The following is a 15,465-nucleotide window of genomic DNA, read 5'->3' as shown; positions in this document are numbered from 1 at the left end:
ACTCAACCAGTAATTTAAGGATCCTCCAGGTGTTTAGCATAACATTAGAATATGACATCTCCGTGTACATATCCAACTGTCCCTATTTCTGCAGAATGAATGTCAGATCCATGTACCAACAACACTTAAACAGTCAAACTGAGACATCCCATTCACCGCAGAGGATTGGATCCGAGCCTGTCACATAAAGGTGAGTGAAGGTGAAGACCCAGGCCTGAATTCACTGGGTCTCCTTAGGGCCAGTTTTGTGCTAAACTCAAAGTTGAGGCAGATAAAGTGCACCTGAGACTCAAAAGAGTTTCCCCGGAGCCACCACAGGAGATGACAGAGATGGCATTGGCATGAAGATTGTGGGACAGATGGTAAGTGGTCTGGGACATCAAAGGAATTAGAGAAAAATATGATGATAATTTCAACACTTCGATCATTCCTTAAATTGTACTATATGTGCCTATAACGTTGTGTATACAAAAAAAATTGAAGCCCTGGTTGAAGCCCCTCAGTGGACTGAGTGCTGGCCTATGAACCGAGAGGTCAGTGATTCAATTCCAGTCAGGGCACATACCTGGGTTGAGTGATTTTGCATTTTTAACATTTTTTTCTGAGATGAGTTTAATTCCCCATGGAGCTGAGCCCCTGCAATAAGAGAAGTGATAATTACTTCCCAGTCAGGAGTTGAAGTCATCAATTTAATATACTCCTAGCATGTACAATGCAGGTTACAGAGAGCCATTAACAATGACTATGTAGTGATTCAAAGGTCGTAGCAGAAGTAGTTCTGGTGAAAAATCAGCGGATATTGAAACGTACACAATGATATTGCATATGGGTCTGTAGCTTTTGGGGAGGGGGTGTCTGAAATAATATGTTTAGCCCCTGGAAACTAGCTGAACTTCATGGAGTTTGAGAGAATGTCTCCGACCGCTTGAGTAAACAAGGACAAGCAATGCACCACTCTCCTCGGAAACCTCAGTTATGCTGCTTCACGAACGGACCCAAACCTTTCTGAAGCCCTCGGGCCGGAGACGCCATTTCCCAACGCCCCGGAGTCCTATACTTTCGGCGGGAGGTCAGAGCGGGAGCGCCAGCGCCCACCGATTTGTGAGAACTACATTACCCTTCTGCTCTGCGCTGAGCGGCAGCCCGGCCGCACCAATGAGGGCTCAGGACGGAGGCGTTTCCGCGTGTGGCACCGAGCCGGAGGCGTGACTTCCGGTGTCCTCCTCCCGGCGGTCATTTTGGCTGCTCGGGTGTGTTCATCGCCGCAGTGGTTCCAGAGCGTGGGCTTGAGGGCCGTGAGCGAGATCCAGAAGTCGGAGGGGTGGTCCGCACGCCACAAAAGCGGGTCTGGGGCCCCCTGAGATGGTCTGCACCGGCGCCGGGACAAGAACCGCCGTCCCGCTCCGCCCAGGGCCCGGATGGCGGCTGCCGAGCTGAGGCTCCCGGCTGAGGTGAGTGCGCGTCCCCCAGGCCGTCACCGCCTCACACCGCGGAGCCCTACATCACGGAGCCCTACATCGCGGACCCCGGCGTCCGGTACCGTGAGGCGCGGGTCCGTAGGGTACTGTTTCTGATCATGGCTGTGAATGTTTACCTGTGCCGTTGGGAGAGGGTGCGACTGAGCCTGGACAATCCGGGAAGGCTGGGGTCTGCTGTGCCTGTGGGGGACAAGTGTTTGAGGCGGAGTCCCATCTGCCGTGTGTTCTGTCTACGTTCTCGGGACTCTAGACGCCATGGAGGATTTTAAACAGAGGAGAGACGGGAACTACATTAGGGTTCTACAAGTTTCCATAAGACTTTGAACGTGAGACCAGCCTGAAGGAGGGGGATGAAGACAGGGAGGCACAGAGGTTAGACATCCAGCCCTGGTCGTACCTGGCTCAAAGGCCAGGCATGAACCCATTGAAACTGCACATGTTTGTATTTTATTTTCCTTTCTGGCACCTAATGTAAGGAGGTGTGGGACAGTTATTACAGTCCAGGATGTAAAACTGCTTAGAGGTAAAGCCGAGGTGGAAGCTTTAGGAGACCATAGATCTGCTTTCTTTCGGATGGGAGCAAAGAGCAGGAGAAGACTGAGGACCTGATGGGACTTTTGGAATGGAGGGGCCAGATGATTTAATTCAGGTCTTAGGCTCCATCACTGCAGAGTAAAGAACATATTGTGAGGGCCTGGAAAGAGAAGGAAAATCAAGGTGGAGACTACTGTAGTCATTCAGTTGAGGCTTCATGGAACCAAAGTAGTGGCTTAGGAGAAGTGGCTGGGTTCTGGATGTGTTTTTATTAAGGATCAACTAGATTTCCTAACGTGGAAGGAAAGTGTCTTGGTCTGCTGTGTTGCTAAAACAAAATACCATAAACAAAGTGACTTATGAACAACAGGAATTTCTCACAGTTCTGGGGACTAGAAGAGGGACTTTAGAAATTAAAAACTTTGTTTTTCAATTGGCATAAAAATGAAAAAGCAGAGATTAGAAGAACATATTTGCAAAGTACATCCAACAAAGAATAAGTATTTCAATACATTTAAATATTTACAATTCAGAATTAAATCCATAATGACTTACCGCTATGCACTTGCCATACCAAGTGCTGCCAAGCACCTGGAAGCAACTGGAACTCTCGTCCTCTGATGGTAGGAATGGAAAAGATGTAACCGTTTTGGAAAGCAGTCTGGCAGTCTTTAAAAGTTAAGCATAGAGCTTTCATACAACCCAGCGATCCCATTTCTAGGTATATATCTAAAGGAAATAAGAACATGTGTTTATGCAGAGACCTGTATACAATGTTCAAATGAAATAAATTGTAGTACAACTATGTAGTGGAATATTACTCAGGAAGAAAAAGCAGTTGTCTTAGTCTGCTATAACAATACCATAGACTGGTGGCTTAATGAACAGAAATTTATCTCACAGTTCTGGAAGCTAAGGAATCCAAGGTCATAGTGCCAGCTGCTTTGCCTCTTGATAAGGACCCTTTTCTTGTCTTGTACATGGCCTGTTTTTGTCTTCACATGGTAGAAAGACAGAAGAAGTACCAAGGTCTCTGCTGTATCTTTTCTTTTAAAATTTTTTTTTAAAGATTTTAATTTTTAGAGAGAGAGGAGGGAGTAAGAAAGGGAGAGAAACAGCAATCTGTTGCCTCTCACACACCCCCGACAGAGGACCTGGCCTGCAGCCCAGACGCGTGCCCTGACTGGGAATTTAATCTTTTGGTTCACAGGCTAGCATTCTTTGGTTCACAGGTTAGCAACCTTTTGGTTCACAGGCACAGCAACCTTTTGGTTCACAGGCTAGCATTCAATCCATTGAGCCATGCCAGGCAGAGCTCTCTGCTGTATCTTTCAAAGGCACTGCCAGGGATGTCCAACCACCTTTTGATGTCTCTAGGCCACACATTAAATATGTAAATGTTAACAAAAACATCTCATGTTTTAGGTAAATTTACAATTTTGTGTTGGGCCACATTCATAGCTGTCCCGGGCCACAGGTTGCACACCCTTGCAACTAAACTTATCATGAGAATCCCAGTTGATGACCTCATCTAATTACCTCTCCAAACTGCATCTCTTGATACTATTACATTGGGGTCTGGGGGCACACTTCAGTCTGAACAGAAATAAAATATGGTTATATGCAAAAACATGGATGAATTGCTAAATTTAGCTGAGTGGAAGAATGCAGACGAAGAGAGCATAGCTTAATTTTATTTATATAAGATCTTAGAAAATACAACTTTATCATAACAAGCAGGTCAGTGGTTGCTTGAGAATGGTGGTTTGGATGAGGGGATGGTAGTGGAAAGGGCTATGAGAAAACTTTTGAGTGGTGGTGAATACGTCCACTATCTTGACTGGTAATAGTTTCACAGGTATCTGCTAAAATTTACCACCTTATACTCTTTAAATATGTTCAGGTATTATTATAAATAAAAAACATTTTACTTCCACCAAGATAATCTATCTGAAGAGAGTGTTTGGAATGAAAGCAATTAGGGAGAAATTGGAACTACCAAAATGGAATCCTAAAGAAAAGGAGAAACCAGGTTGGGTTTGTGTTTTTTAAGTTATTCAATTCATGATAATTTGTTACAGCAGCAATAAGAAACTGGTATAACTGTTTCACATAATAAAATTAATATACCCAGTTAAAAATAGGACATTACTGGTATACTTAGGATTTTCAGCTTTAGGAAATAAAAATACAGGATACTTAGTTAAATGTGAATTTCAAATAAACTGTGAATTTTTAAAAGTATATGTCCCATGTAATATACATTATAAAATTGTTATTACTCACCTGAAGTTCAAATTAAACCTGGGTAAGTTCTGTCAGGCAATTCTAAGTATACTAGAAAACACAATGGGAACAAAATCTGTTGGTCATCTACACTCTAGCACTATGAACATGTTTCGCTATATTTAAAACCTACTTATTCCTGATAAAGAAGGGTAAAAACAAACAGGTATTTATCATTCAGCTGACTGTTAGTAAGATCAAATGAAACAGTAGTTATGAAAGCACACAAAACTGGTAAACACACATGTCCAATTAACCTCAGGCTATTAAAACAAGCTTGTGAATGGTTTTGAAAACATTCCGTAGCTCTGATGCATATCTACATTCCATATCTGATGCATTAAGCAAATACATTATCATGAGTCAAAATAACCAAACCTTTTGTATTTTTTCTTCTTTTAAAGATTTTGTTAATTTTTAGAGAGAGGGGTAGAGAAGGAGAAAGAGAGGGAGAGAAACATCAATGTGTGGTTGCCTCTCATGTTCCCCCCACTGGGGACCTGGCTCACAACCCAGGCATGTGCCCCGACTGTGAATCTAATCATTGACCCTTTAGTTCCTAGGCCACCACTTAATCCACTGAGCCACACCAGCCAGGGGACCAAATCTTTTATGATTCACAATTTGATCAGCTTTGGAAGTACCAAGAAATGCTCTTAATTTGTCCCTTTTTCTACTCTACCCCCTCATGTAAACACCCACAAGGAGTTAAAATTTTTCATAATTTTTTTCAGAAATTTTTTAAAATGTCAATTACAGTTTACATTCAATGTTATATTAGTTTCAGGGTTACAGTGTAGTGATTGGACATCCCTATACTTGCTGTATTTTACATCCCCATCAGGATTTTGTAATTGCCAATTTGCACTTCTTTATCCCATCTTCTTTTTGCCTAGGTGCCCCCCTCCACAATGCCCTTCCATCTGGCAATATCAAAATTTGCTGTGTATCTATTAGCTTTTTTGTTTTATTTGTTCATTTATTTAGTTTTTTAGAGACCATATATAAGTGAAATCATATGGTAATTGTTTTTATGTGTCTGGTTTCATTCTTTTTTATGGCTAAGTAATATTCCATTTTATATATGTATGACAAGTTCTTTATCCAGTGTCTGTCTGTCTGTGGCTACTTAAATTGCTTCCATATCTTGACTGTTGTAATGATGCAGTGAACATAGGGATGCATAGGTCTTTTTGAATTAATGTTTTGGGTTTCTTCAGGTATATCCTCAGAAGTAGAATTGGTGGGTCATAAGGCGGGTTTCTTTTTCGTTGTTTTTCAGGAAATACCCATAATGTTTTCCATAGTAGCTGTACCAGTTGCAGCCTGCCTGCCAATATGGCACAAGGGTTTCTTTTTTCCGACATCCTCACGAACACTTGTTTGTTGATTTATTGATAATAGCCTTTCTTATAAGTGTGAAGTAATATCTCATTGGGGTTTTAAAACTGCATTTCTCTGATTAGTGACAGTGAATGTCTTTTCATATGTCTGTTGGTCATCTGTATGTTCTCTTTGGAGAGATGTTGATTCAGGTTCTCTGCCCATGTTTTAAATTGTATTTTTTAAAAATAATTTATTTTAGAGAAAGGGGAAGGGAGGAAGAATAAGAAGGAGAGAAACATTGATGCGTGAGAGAAGCATCGATGAAGGTTGCCTGGCCCATGCCCCCAACCAGGGACTGGTCCGAAACTCAGGAATTGAACTGGCAATCTTTTGCTTTGCAGGAAGATGCACAACTAACTGAGCGACATTAGTTAGGGTTCTGATACTTTTTTTAAAATGTAAGATTGTGGTTTGTAGGTTCAGCCTTAGGCAAAATTTATTGAGCATGTCCATCACTATAATCCTGTAGGATTTATTCTGATCTACAGAGAACAGCTTTGAAATTATGAAAGAATTGTTATGTGAGTTGAGATAATTTTCTTATGTGGTGATAGTGGAGTCGCTATTCTGTCACTACATTCCTCTGACTCAAATACAGTCAGCCTTTAAACACACTTAAATTTGGGCATTATCTTCCTCACTCAGACTGGGGTTGAGATCCTTGGAAATTATTTAACAAAAAGTGGGCACGTGTTGAAATCCAAAGATATAAGGCTCCTGGTAACAACTTGCTAATCAATTGGCTCTTTTTCTGAAGGGATCGTCTAGCATGGCAGGTTTGCTGGATGCTATATTCATTCATCTTCTGTTTTACACAGGATGGGCATGGGGCTTTGCCCAGCATGACTTGCCTCTTGAGTAGGTTCTAGGTCATTAAGCATTGTCCCAGTATCTCAGCTCCTGCTATTTCTTCTGTTGGATCCTGAAACTCTTGGTGTATCTACCTACATTTTTATGAGAGTGACATGCATGTTTCCCTGGGATACTCTAGATAGAATCGAGAGATTTAGGAGATATTGTCCAAAATCTTATTTTCATACAGTGTGTTTCAGCATCATGGTCTTGCCTAATGGCTCTGTTGTTCTTGTGCCTTACAGATATAAGCAGTGAGTGCTGTACACTCATCACTAGACTACATTGTGGACCTTTCTAGGAAGCCAGAGCTAGAGACAGCATCCTGACCCTGGTGAGCACATTTGGCTCCTTTACTCATTCATGTTTATTGTATCCTGTCAGGGAGGAAGAAACTCTCTCCCCTATCCTCAAGGTTCTCTAATAATCAATTATTAGTAGGCTCAGCTTCAGAAGCCATAGAAGCTAGTGAGCAAAGCTGGTGTCAGTATGACTATAATGTAACTATAAAATGGGCTGATATAAAAGTTTGGGGAAGGGCCCTGGCCAGGTGGCTAAGTTAGTTGGAACATCGTCCTAGGCACCATAAAAAGTTGTGAGTTTGATTTCTGGTTGGGGTGTGTACTGGAGGCAACCGAATAATGTTTTTTTCTCACATCAGTGTTTCTCTAAAATCAGTAAATATATCCTCAGGTGAAGATTTTTAAAAAATATTTTGGGAATGTGATTTGGAGCTTTATAATCTTGCGGGGGGTTGGGGGTTAATACTGGTAGCTTTTGGCTACTTCCTGGAGGCTAGAGTAACGTCTCTAAACATGCACATAAGTGATCAGTATTTGGCAACTCCCCAGGTATCTGGGGCACGGCCCCTTTAAAACAGAGTAGTCCTCCCCTGTCCTTGCAGCCAGGACCCCCCTGGCAGTGCTGTTTCCCCTCTGTTCCAGTAGGTTCTGCTGTGGCCACTCAGCTTGGAGGCTTGTGGAGCTGCAAGAACATCACTGCCCAGAGAAGCCTGTGTGGAGTGACGTGACTGTGGAACCAATGAAGGTCCATGACTGCCATCATCTTCTTTGTGGTCACTTCTTGTTCAGAGAGTTCAGATGTGACGACCAGGCAGAGAAGGTCGGGCAGGAGCCATTGTCCTTATTGTACAGAGTACAATGGCAGTGACTGCACTGAGGGGCCCGGTTGAGGTGAGTGTACATTCTCTACCAAACCCTACAACCCCAGGTGTGTGCACCTGTTATATCCTGCAGCTTAGATCTTAGCATCCAGGACCGTGAGGTGTCATGGGTGACACACCATAGGGGCCAACCATGCAAAGATGGCAAGTTGTGACTGAGTCAGGAAGATTCAGGAACTTGGGGTCCACTTTCTGCCTGCAGGGAGCAGATTGTGTGAGGTGGAGTGACTCTTGGAAATAGCTGACTGAGGATCCTGGGAGCCAGAGGAATTTCACCAAAGGAGAAACATGATGAAAGCTTGTCAGAAGGCTGTTTACAGGAATAACAAGAGGAGGTTGATGACAGGTGGCACAGGGAGGTTGAGTGAGAGGCGGCACTGAGGACAATCAGGCTGAGGTCTCTTGGGTCCAGGAATGGGCAGAAGCACAAAGGGGACCAGATCCCAGGGAGCTCCACTGTGATTGCCTGTTTCCTACCCTCCCTCTCCTGGATTTTATGACTGTCAGCACAAGTGAGGGGATGGGGTGTCCTGGTCTTCTCCATCTGCCATTGTCTGAGTCCCTGGGTCTGAGATCGTGGAGAAGCATCAAACCCAGGCTGGTTATATAGGGCACAGGTACCAGTATGTGCAAAACACTGAGAAAAGAGGCACAAGTAGAATGGTGGTCTCACCGGTGCCGTTACATGTTCCATTAGTTGCAGAAAACAGATTGGGACGGTTGGGGAGGAAGCTACCAGAAGGTCCAGGTGAGGTTAATATAAATTGTAGCCATCGAAGTAGAAATTTTTGGAAAGTAAGAAACAGAATGGGAGGGGGGAGGAGTGACCCTGCCCTACAATCCTTGCCTGAGCAGCTAGGGCTATGGGATCTCCCTTAACTGGGCTAGAGCAGTCAGTACTGGGAGTGATTTTGGTCAAGAGTATGACACAGTTCAGAAAATATTGAATGGAGGCAGCTGGATATAAAGTTCTACGAATTTGAGATGAGGTTCAGTATTAGGCACCAAATAGGTGGTGGTAGCTGTGTGGACTGGATGGAGAGCTGTGTGTCACACATAGGAAGGGGAATTCAGGTGGCATGTTATTGACAGGCTGGGAAGAAGGTTTAGCACTAAGTCTGGGTCTCTTTTGGGGCACTGGTTGGGAGGAATGGCCTGTCAAATACAGGTCAGTGGGGAGAGGAGGGTTATCTAGCAGGTGAATAAAGCCTCCAAGGGAAGAATGGACAGGAGGTGGCTATAGAAGCCTAGGAGTTGTTGAGGCAGATGACTGACCTAAAAGGCTTGTTCACTATTCTTCACTCACCAGGATTTTATGCGGGTTTTTTTTGTGGAGCCTGCGGTGCTTTAGTCAGGCTGTCAGATGACCTCATCTGTGAACCTAGGGGCTGAATTGTGTCCCCCTAAAATGTGTATGTTAAAGTACTTCATTCCCACTACCTCACATCATGACTATCGTTGGTCATAGGGTCCTTAAGGTGGTAATTACGTTAAAATGAAGCTATAGATGGGCTCTAATACAGCGTGACTGGGTACTTTGTTACAGTAGTCCCTAGCAAAGCAACATAGCTGAGGACTGAATGAGGGAGAGAGTAAAGAAAAGAGCTGAATGGTGAGGGGATCTCAATACAGCATGAGTAGAGGACCAGGGTATTTGTGAGGTGGTTGAGACTGAAGCAAGGATCCCAAGCTGACACGGTGCCTTCACTGTGCACTTGAGGGTCCACCAGGTCTGTGGTAGCACTGGGTCCTGTTTGTGCCAAGTGCTGTTGATGCCACGTGATGGGTAACATGCCCAGGAGGTGCACATGGAAAGTGTGTTTGAGCCAGTGGCTTCAGGCGCTTGATATTAAGGACTTAGGTGGAAGTTAAGGGTATATTTGGGTGTACCTGGGAGGATATTTCACGGAGAGGCTGGGGGATAGCTGGTGTCTGCATTTGGGCCACCTCATGAAAAGGAGGGCCTGGTATCTCTGAGTTGGGTAGCTTTACTCTAAGGCTTCGGCAGATGGGTTGTTTGTAGTTTCATGTCTTCACCTCATGGCAGGGCCGTGTGACCTTTGAGGATGTGGTCGTGTACTTCTCCTGGGAGGAGTGGGGGCTCCTGGACGAGACTCAGCGATGCCTGTACCACGACGTGATGCTGGAGAACTTTGCCCTTGTTACCTCACTGGGTAAGACTCACACCCCCACTCCAGTGCGTGGACTAGCCTCCATCTCTCTTTTTTTTTAAGATTTTATTTATTTATTTTTAGAGAGATGGGGAAGAGAGGGAGAAAGATGAGTGAAACATCATTGTGTGGTTGCCTCTAGCACACCCCATACTGGGGATATGGCCTGCAACTCAGGCATGTGCCCTGACTTAGCCTCGATCTCTTTAAATTGCATTTGATGTTCAATGTCACTGTATTGGTTTCGGACAGTCATACCAGTACTTTACAAAGTGTTCCCCCTGCTATTTCTAGCACTCACCTGGAGGCGCCATCCTTGCTTTTCCTCCCAGGATGCTGCTCTTCTCACACTTGGACCTTATCTTCCAGTTCCCTGGCCAGGTAGACTGATTGAGAACCTAGGGCCCAAAATGTGCTGCCCCAGTTGGCCTTGCCTGCCCTCCCCCCGGCTGGGTAACTGGCCAGGCCTGGCAGCTCAGCCCAGATATCCTCCCTACTTTTTACATGATGTTTCTCTCCACTTATACCTGTGTGCACTGCCACTGGTATGTCCCAAGGGTTGTTTTCACGAGACTCCTCTGAGGTTCCTTTTAACATTTAGTTGCTTCCTGTTATCTTTTATGTGCAGAATTGTTCTGGGCCAGTGCTAGTTCCTCACGTGTCACCTTAGGTTTCCTATCATGCAGGTCCCACCCAATTTTTCCTAAACCCCAGGTAAAGAGTCCTGGGTGCCTCATAGGATAGACATGACGGTGAATGGCAGCTATGGTAGGGCATGTTCACATCAGGAGCTTGTCTTGTGCCCGCCAGTGTCAATGCCCCCTTCATGTCTGCCTGCTCTTCCCCATTCTTGACACTTCTCCCAGTTCTCATTTCTACCCTGTTTCTGGTCCTTGGTTACCTCAGTGTTACCTCACACATAATATTGCAAGGATTGCACATATCTTTCAAACAATCTCTGAACACCAATTCTAGCTAGTTCCAACCAGGTTTTCCTCGGCCTGGACATAAATTTGCACACAACCAAGACTCGGCTGAAGGCCATAGGAAAGAGTAAGTGGGGACCATGCTCCATACTTTTGGGGGCTCTTAGAGTTCCCATACTTGGTACAGAACAGCCCCTCTCACCAACCTGAAAACAATCCACTGAATTCAATTCTTTGGTGTCCCTCTTACGCATCTGTGATAGGGCTGTTCCCCCTCAGAGTCAGCACGTACTCACCAGCCTTTTGCTTTCAGGTTCCTGGTATGGAATGGAGGAGGAGGCGCTTTCTGTGCAGAGTGTTTCTGTAGCACAAACATCACCAAGCCAGACTCCAAATCAGACTCCAAATCCAGACCCAGCCATTCAGGAGAATCACCCCTGTGAGAAGTGTATCCTGGTGGGGAGAGACATTTTGTACCTGACAGAGTACCCAGGGTCACATCCTGGCCAGAAATCACACACCTGTGAGGCCTGCGGCAAACAACGCTGGTTCAGTCCAAACCTCCACCAGAAGCACAATGAAGAGAAGCCACATGAGCGGGACATGGACACAGCTTCAGTTGTGACAAGCTGCAAATTCCAGATGTCAGGAAAGCCCCTCACCTTCACTTGTGGGGCAGTCGGGAAAGACTTCTTGGCCATGTTGAGTCTTCTTCAGCATCAGGCCACTCTGAAAGGGGCAAAGTCATCAAGCAGTTTCACATGTAGGGACGAGGAAGCTGTTCATAGTGGGAGAAGTCATTACGCGTGCACTGACTACGGCAAACCACTCAGCTATGAATACAAACTCTTTCAGCAGCAGCAGCTTCACCCTCAGAGTCATGACTGTGATTATGAGAAACCCTTTAACCAAAGCTCCCCTATTAGTGATTGCCAGAGACCTGACACGGGAGCGAGGCCTTATCAGTGTAATGAGTGCGGGAGATCCTTCAGCCAAAGCTACCACCTCATTCAGCACCACAGAATTCACACTGGAGCCAGGCCTTACAAGTGCAGTGAGTGTGGGAAAGCCTTCACTTACAAACTCAGACTTGTTCAGCACCTGCAAATTCACAATAGGGTGAAGCCTTATGAGTGTGGGGAGTGTAGGAAATCTTTTAGCTATAGCTCCACTCTGATTAAACACCAGAGAGTGCACACAGGAGCCAGGCCTTATAAGTGTGGTGAGTGTGGGAACTCCTTCAGTCAGAGCTCCAACCTTGTCCAACACCAGAAGATTCACAATGGGGCGAGGCCTTATAAATGTAGTGAATGTGGAAAATCTTTCAGCTACAAGTGCAAACTTGTTCAGCACCTGCGGATTCACACTGGCGAAAGGCCTTATGAGTGTGGGGATTGTGGGAGGTCTTTTAGCCACAGCTCCACCCTCAATCAACACCGGAGAATTCACACTGGAGCCAGGCCTTATAAGTGTGGTGAGTGTGAGAAATCCTTCAGCCAAAAGTCCAACCTCATTCAGCACCAGAGAGTTCATACAGGAGAAAGGCCTTATGAGTGTGGGGAATGCGGGAAATCCTTTAGCCAGAGCTCACACATCATTCAACATAGAAAGCTTCACACCAGGTAACCTCATGAATGTGCACTGGCTTCGGCAGACACTTCAACCATTGCTTTCCTGTCAATTCAACATGACAGCGTAACCTAGAGATAGTTTAATATTTAATGTCCTTTGGCCTCAGAAAGTCCACACAGAAGAGAATCCTGAGATCTGCCTCAGGGAACATGCTACTTTTTTTTATTAGGAAGCCCTCTGCTTGAAGTTGAAATTTATGCATCTCAGTGTCTACAGTAGGAAGATTCTGACCCTGAGTTCATCATGCATAGAAAGAATTTTGGAGCCTTGTGTATTCTACCTTGCTGGTTCTCTTGCCTGAATTCATTCCTCTGCCATAAGCCACCTTACTTATACAGACCACCTCAGAGGGAGGAGGGAATTCATTACCTCCTTTTCTGACTAGGGCATAATCCGGATCCAATTTTGTGAGCTGAGATCAGGCTGGATAATGGTAGCTTGAAAAGAAGGCTTGCTGCCTTCTGGTTCTGGTCTAACTTGCATTGCGGCTAAAGGCCTCTTAAGAGTGACTTATAGCACTTTGTGGTCCTTGTTAGCCCAGGTCCTTTGTGGATGTTAGCCCAGAGAAGGAGGGTAAAACTCATGACAACCTCCAGTGCTTTTGGCAAGTATAAGTTGGTTCCCTTTTGCCAAGATGTCGCATCATATGCCAAGCGCTGTGGGCGGGGGGGGCCTGTTTACCAGGTAGTACAAAGGAATCATGTGCCTTTCACGTCTAGAGTTGTCTGCTATCAGTAAGACTGCAGGTGCTGGACTGAAACTAATTTGTATCGGAACACTGGGTGAGAAGGGCAACTAGAGAGCATGTGCCCTCCACACATTTCAGTGACCTGTAGCTGAGGCCATTGTCAGCAAATACAGCCTTGGTTGTTACAGTAGTGTCTTCACTGTTCCATCTGAACATACTGCTGCAGAGGAAAGATGAAAGTAGGAGGGTGACCAGGGATGTAGCTTTTGTGACCCAGCCAAGCAATTGTTAGGAAATACTGGCAAAGAAGATCATTTGAGTATTTCCTGCTGCTGAGACAGGGCTGTCCTTCCCCCCAAATCATGAGTCAACATTTCTAAGCCTGTTTATGAAAAAGTAGGGGGATCCAGACTTCCATATGAATGACTGACATGCTAAGGAACTGTACCTCTTCCTGTACTTTTGGCATACATCCATAAAATGATCAAAATCATGATGAACAACTATGAACTCTCATTCTCACCTTGTGCCCTTTTAAATTCTCCCTGTGCCCTCATGGCAACCAGGGGTTGATGTTACTTTCACAGATTATGTATTTTATAAAATTTTATGATTCAAGTCAAAGTGCTCTCAAAGGTTTTAAATTCTGATTTCATGCTCATTACTTTTGAGGTTCATACATGTCACACTTATGTGAAGTACTTTATTCCTTGTTGAATACTGTATGAATGTATACAAATTGTTTACATTTAAACCTGTTAATGGAGGATGTTTGACTTATTTCCATCTTCAAGGTTATTATTGTAAATGCATGTCCTCCAAGAAATCAGCTATTCCAGCCACTCACGCAGTGAGAAATAGTTCTCCCCCTGAATTCTCCCTATTCTCCAAAACACCCCTCCCAGCTTTCTCCCCCCACAACATTCCTTTCCTCAAATTACAAAACTCTGCTTTTTATGAATAAACTTTGCTGATAAGAGTGACTTTTTCGTATCAGCATTACATATTATAAGCCAATAGAAGCTGGTTAGAGCAGATTGTTGGAATCGTAAAGTGGCCCAGTTAATAATACTTCCCAACAGTTACTGTGATTTTGTAGATGGCAAAACAGCACTCCCCCAAAAGTATAGAAATTTCACCAAAATTGAAGATTCACTTCATGGCAAATGACACAGAACTGGCATTTCTGCAGTTGGTGACAGCAACCAGGCTTGCTACCTGGTCCTTAAGGGACTTAAAAAGTGGGCTTGTTTCAGTGACAGGAGGGCCAAAACAGTTCTGCATTATCTTCACCACTACCTTTGATCCAGTGGGTAAGCTGCTTTCCCAGTTGCAACCCATGGCACCATGGTCAGCATCGTGACTACCAGTGAAAGTTGATAGAACAGATATTCCAGCAGGTTGCTGTTGGGAGGGATTACAAATCAGGTTCTCAGTCTCCAAAGCCCCCAGTGGGGGGAGGCTGACATAGTTGAGAGAGAAAAGCATTTTCTTCCCCAGGTGGTGGACGGAGCGTTTCAGCATCCATTCACATGTATTCGCACCAGATGTGTATCGTCCAAGTCCAAGAGACCCATAACTGAAATGGGTCACTTTCAGTCTCTGCTCCTGGGGCAGGTATTTACACGCAGCTTCATTTTTGAGATGTCAACCAGTGGTCATCAGCACCAGTTGAATTCCATCAGGGCTCCCCAGTTTGATACGGTGAATGAAATTTAGTGCAGTAGAGACAGCAGAGCTATGAGTTAAGCCCAGGGTCAAGGCAGCCCCTCAGCTAGACAGCTCTGCCCTGGGTTCTGCTCTGCCTGTTCTGGCCTATTCTAGTTTTGGTGTTTGGGCTTCAGCTGGGGAAATAGTCTTCATAGGAAAGGGTTAGGGGTGTGGAAAGCCTCAGACCTATTGATCAGAATACAAAGACAGCAACTGCATAATGGCTGCCTCAGATGGCAGAAGGCTTATCTCTGAAGCACATTTTGCACTAGAGGCCCCTGTGGAAAAGCCTGCTGAGGCTTGGCTTTTAACTGACTTAGTCACCTAGAGCCCTTAGTAGGTATTTTTTTTGCTTTCCACAGAGACAAGCAGGTGCTGCTGGGCAGGATGGGCTTGGCAGGAGCACGGGGAGACGGAGGGCATGCTCTTCGATAGCATCCTGGCAGCTAGTGAGGGGCACATTCAGCCTTGGTGCCCTTGCAGCACGGAAAGAGGAAACTTGCCCTGGTGAGGTTGATTCAAGGCAGGTGATGAGGCCATTACGCTCTCTGAGGAGGGCCCACCCAAAGCCCAGGTGCCACGTGCCTCAAACTGGACACAAAACCATGCTAGGGGCTGG

At 45.1% G+C, this 15,465-nt stretch overlaps 1 protein-coding gene across 6 annotated transcripts in view; it reads left to right on the top strand.

The window, feature by feature from the left end:
* The window catches only part of LOC118988174 (zinc finger protein 883-like), a 309,510-nt gene extending 295,391 nt beyond the window's left edge, over positions 1-14,119 (top strand). Inside the window, exons 1-5 of one of the 6 annotated variants that reach the window (XM_037047627.1) lie at positions 1,207-1,451; positions 6,782-6,870; positions 7,484-7,729; positions 9,767-9,893; positions 11,130-14,119. In XM_037047627.1, coding sequence (XP_036903522.1) covers positions 7,697-7,729; positions 9,767-9,893; positions 11,130-12,442 — 1,473 coding nt within the window. In that variant the 5' untranslated portion in view covers positions 1,207-1,451; positions 6,782-6,870; positions 7,484-7,696 and the 3' untranslated portion in view covers positions 12,443-14,119. Of the gene's footprint in view, positions 1-1,206; positions 1,452-2,496; positions 2,513-6,781; positions 6,871-7,480; positions 7,730-9,766; positions 9,894-11,129 lie in introns of those variants that run through there. The other 5 variants (XM_037047626.1, XM_037047628.1, XM_037047624.1 and 2 more) reach the window with 5 other exon arrangements.
* Positions 14,120-15,465: the final 1,346 nt, after the last annotated feature.

Source organism: Sturnira hondurensis, unplaced genomic scaffold (genome assembly GCF_014824575.4).
Source record: "Sturnira hondurensis isolate 20B ecotype Veracruz unplaced genomic scaffold, ASM1482457v3 Scaffold0006199, whole genome shotgun sequence".
Taxonomy (NCBI): Eukaryota; Metazoa; Chordata; class Mammalia; order Chiroptera; family Phyllostomidae; genus Sturnira; species Sturnira hondurensis.
The sequence above is the reverse complement of the archived record's forward strand: the minus strand, read 5'-3'. Positions and strand labels throughout refer to the sequence as shown.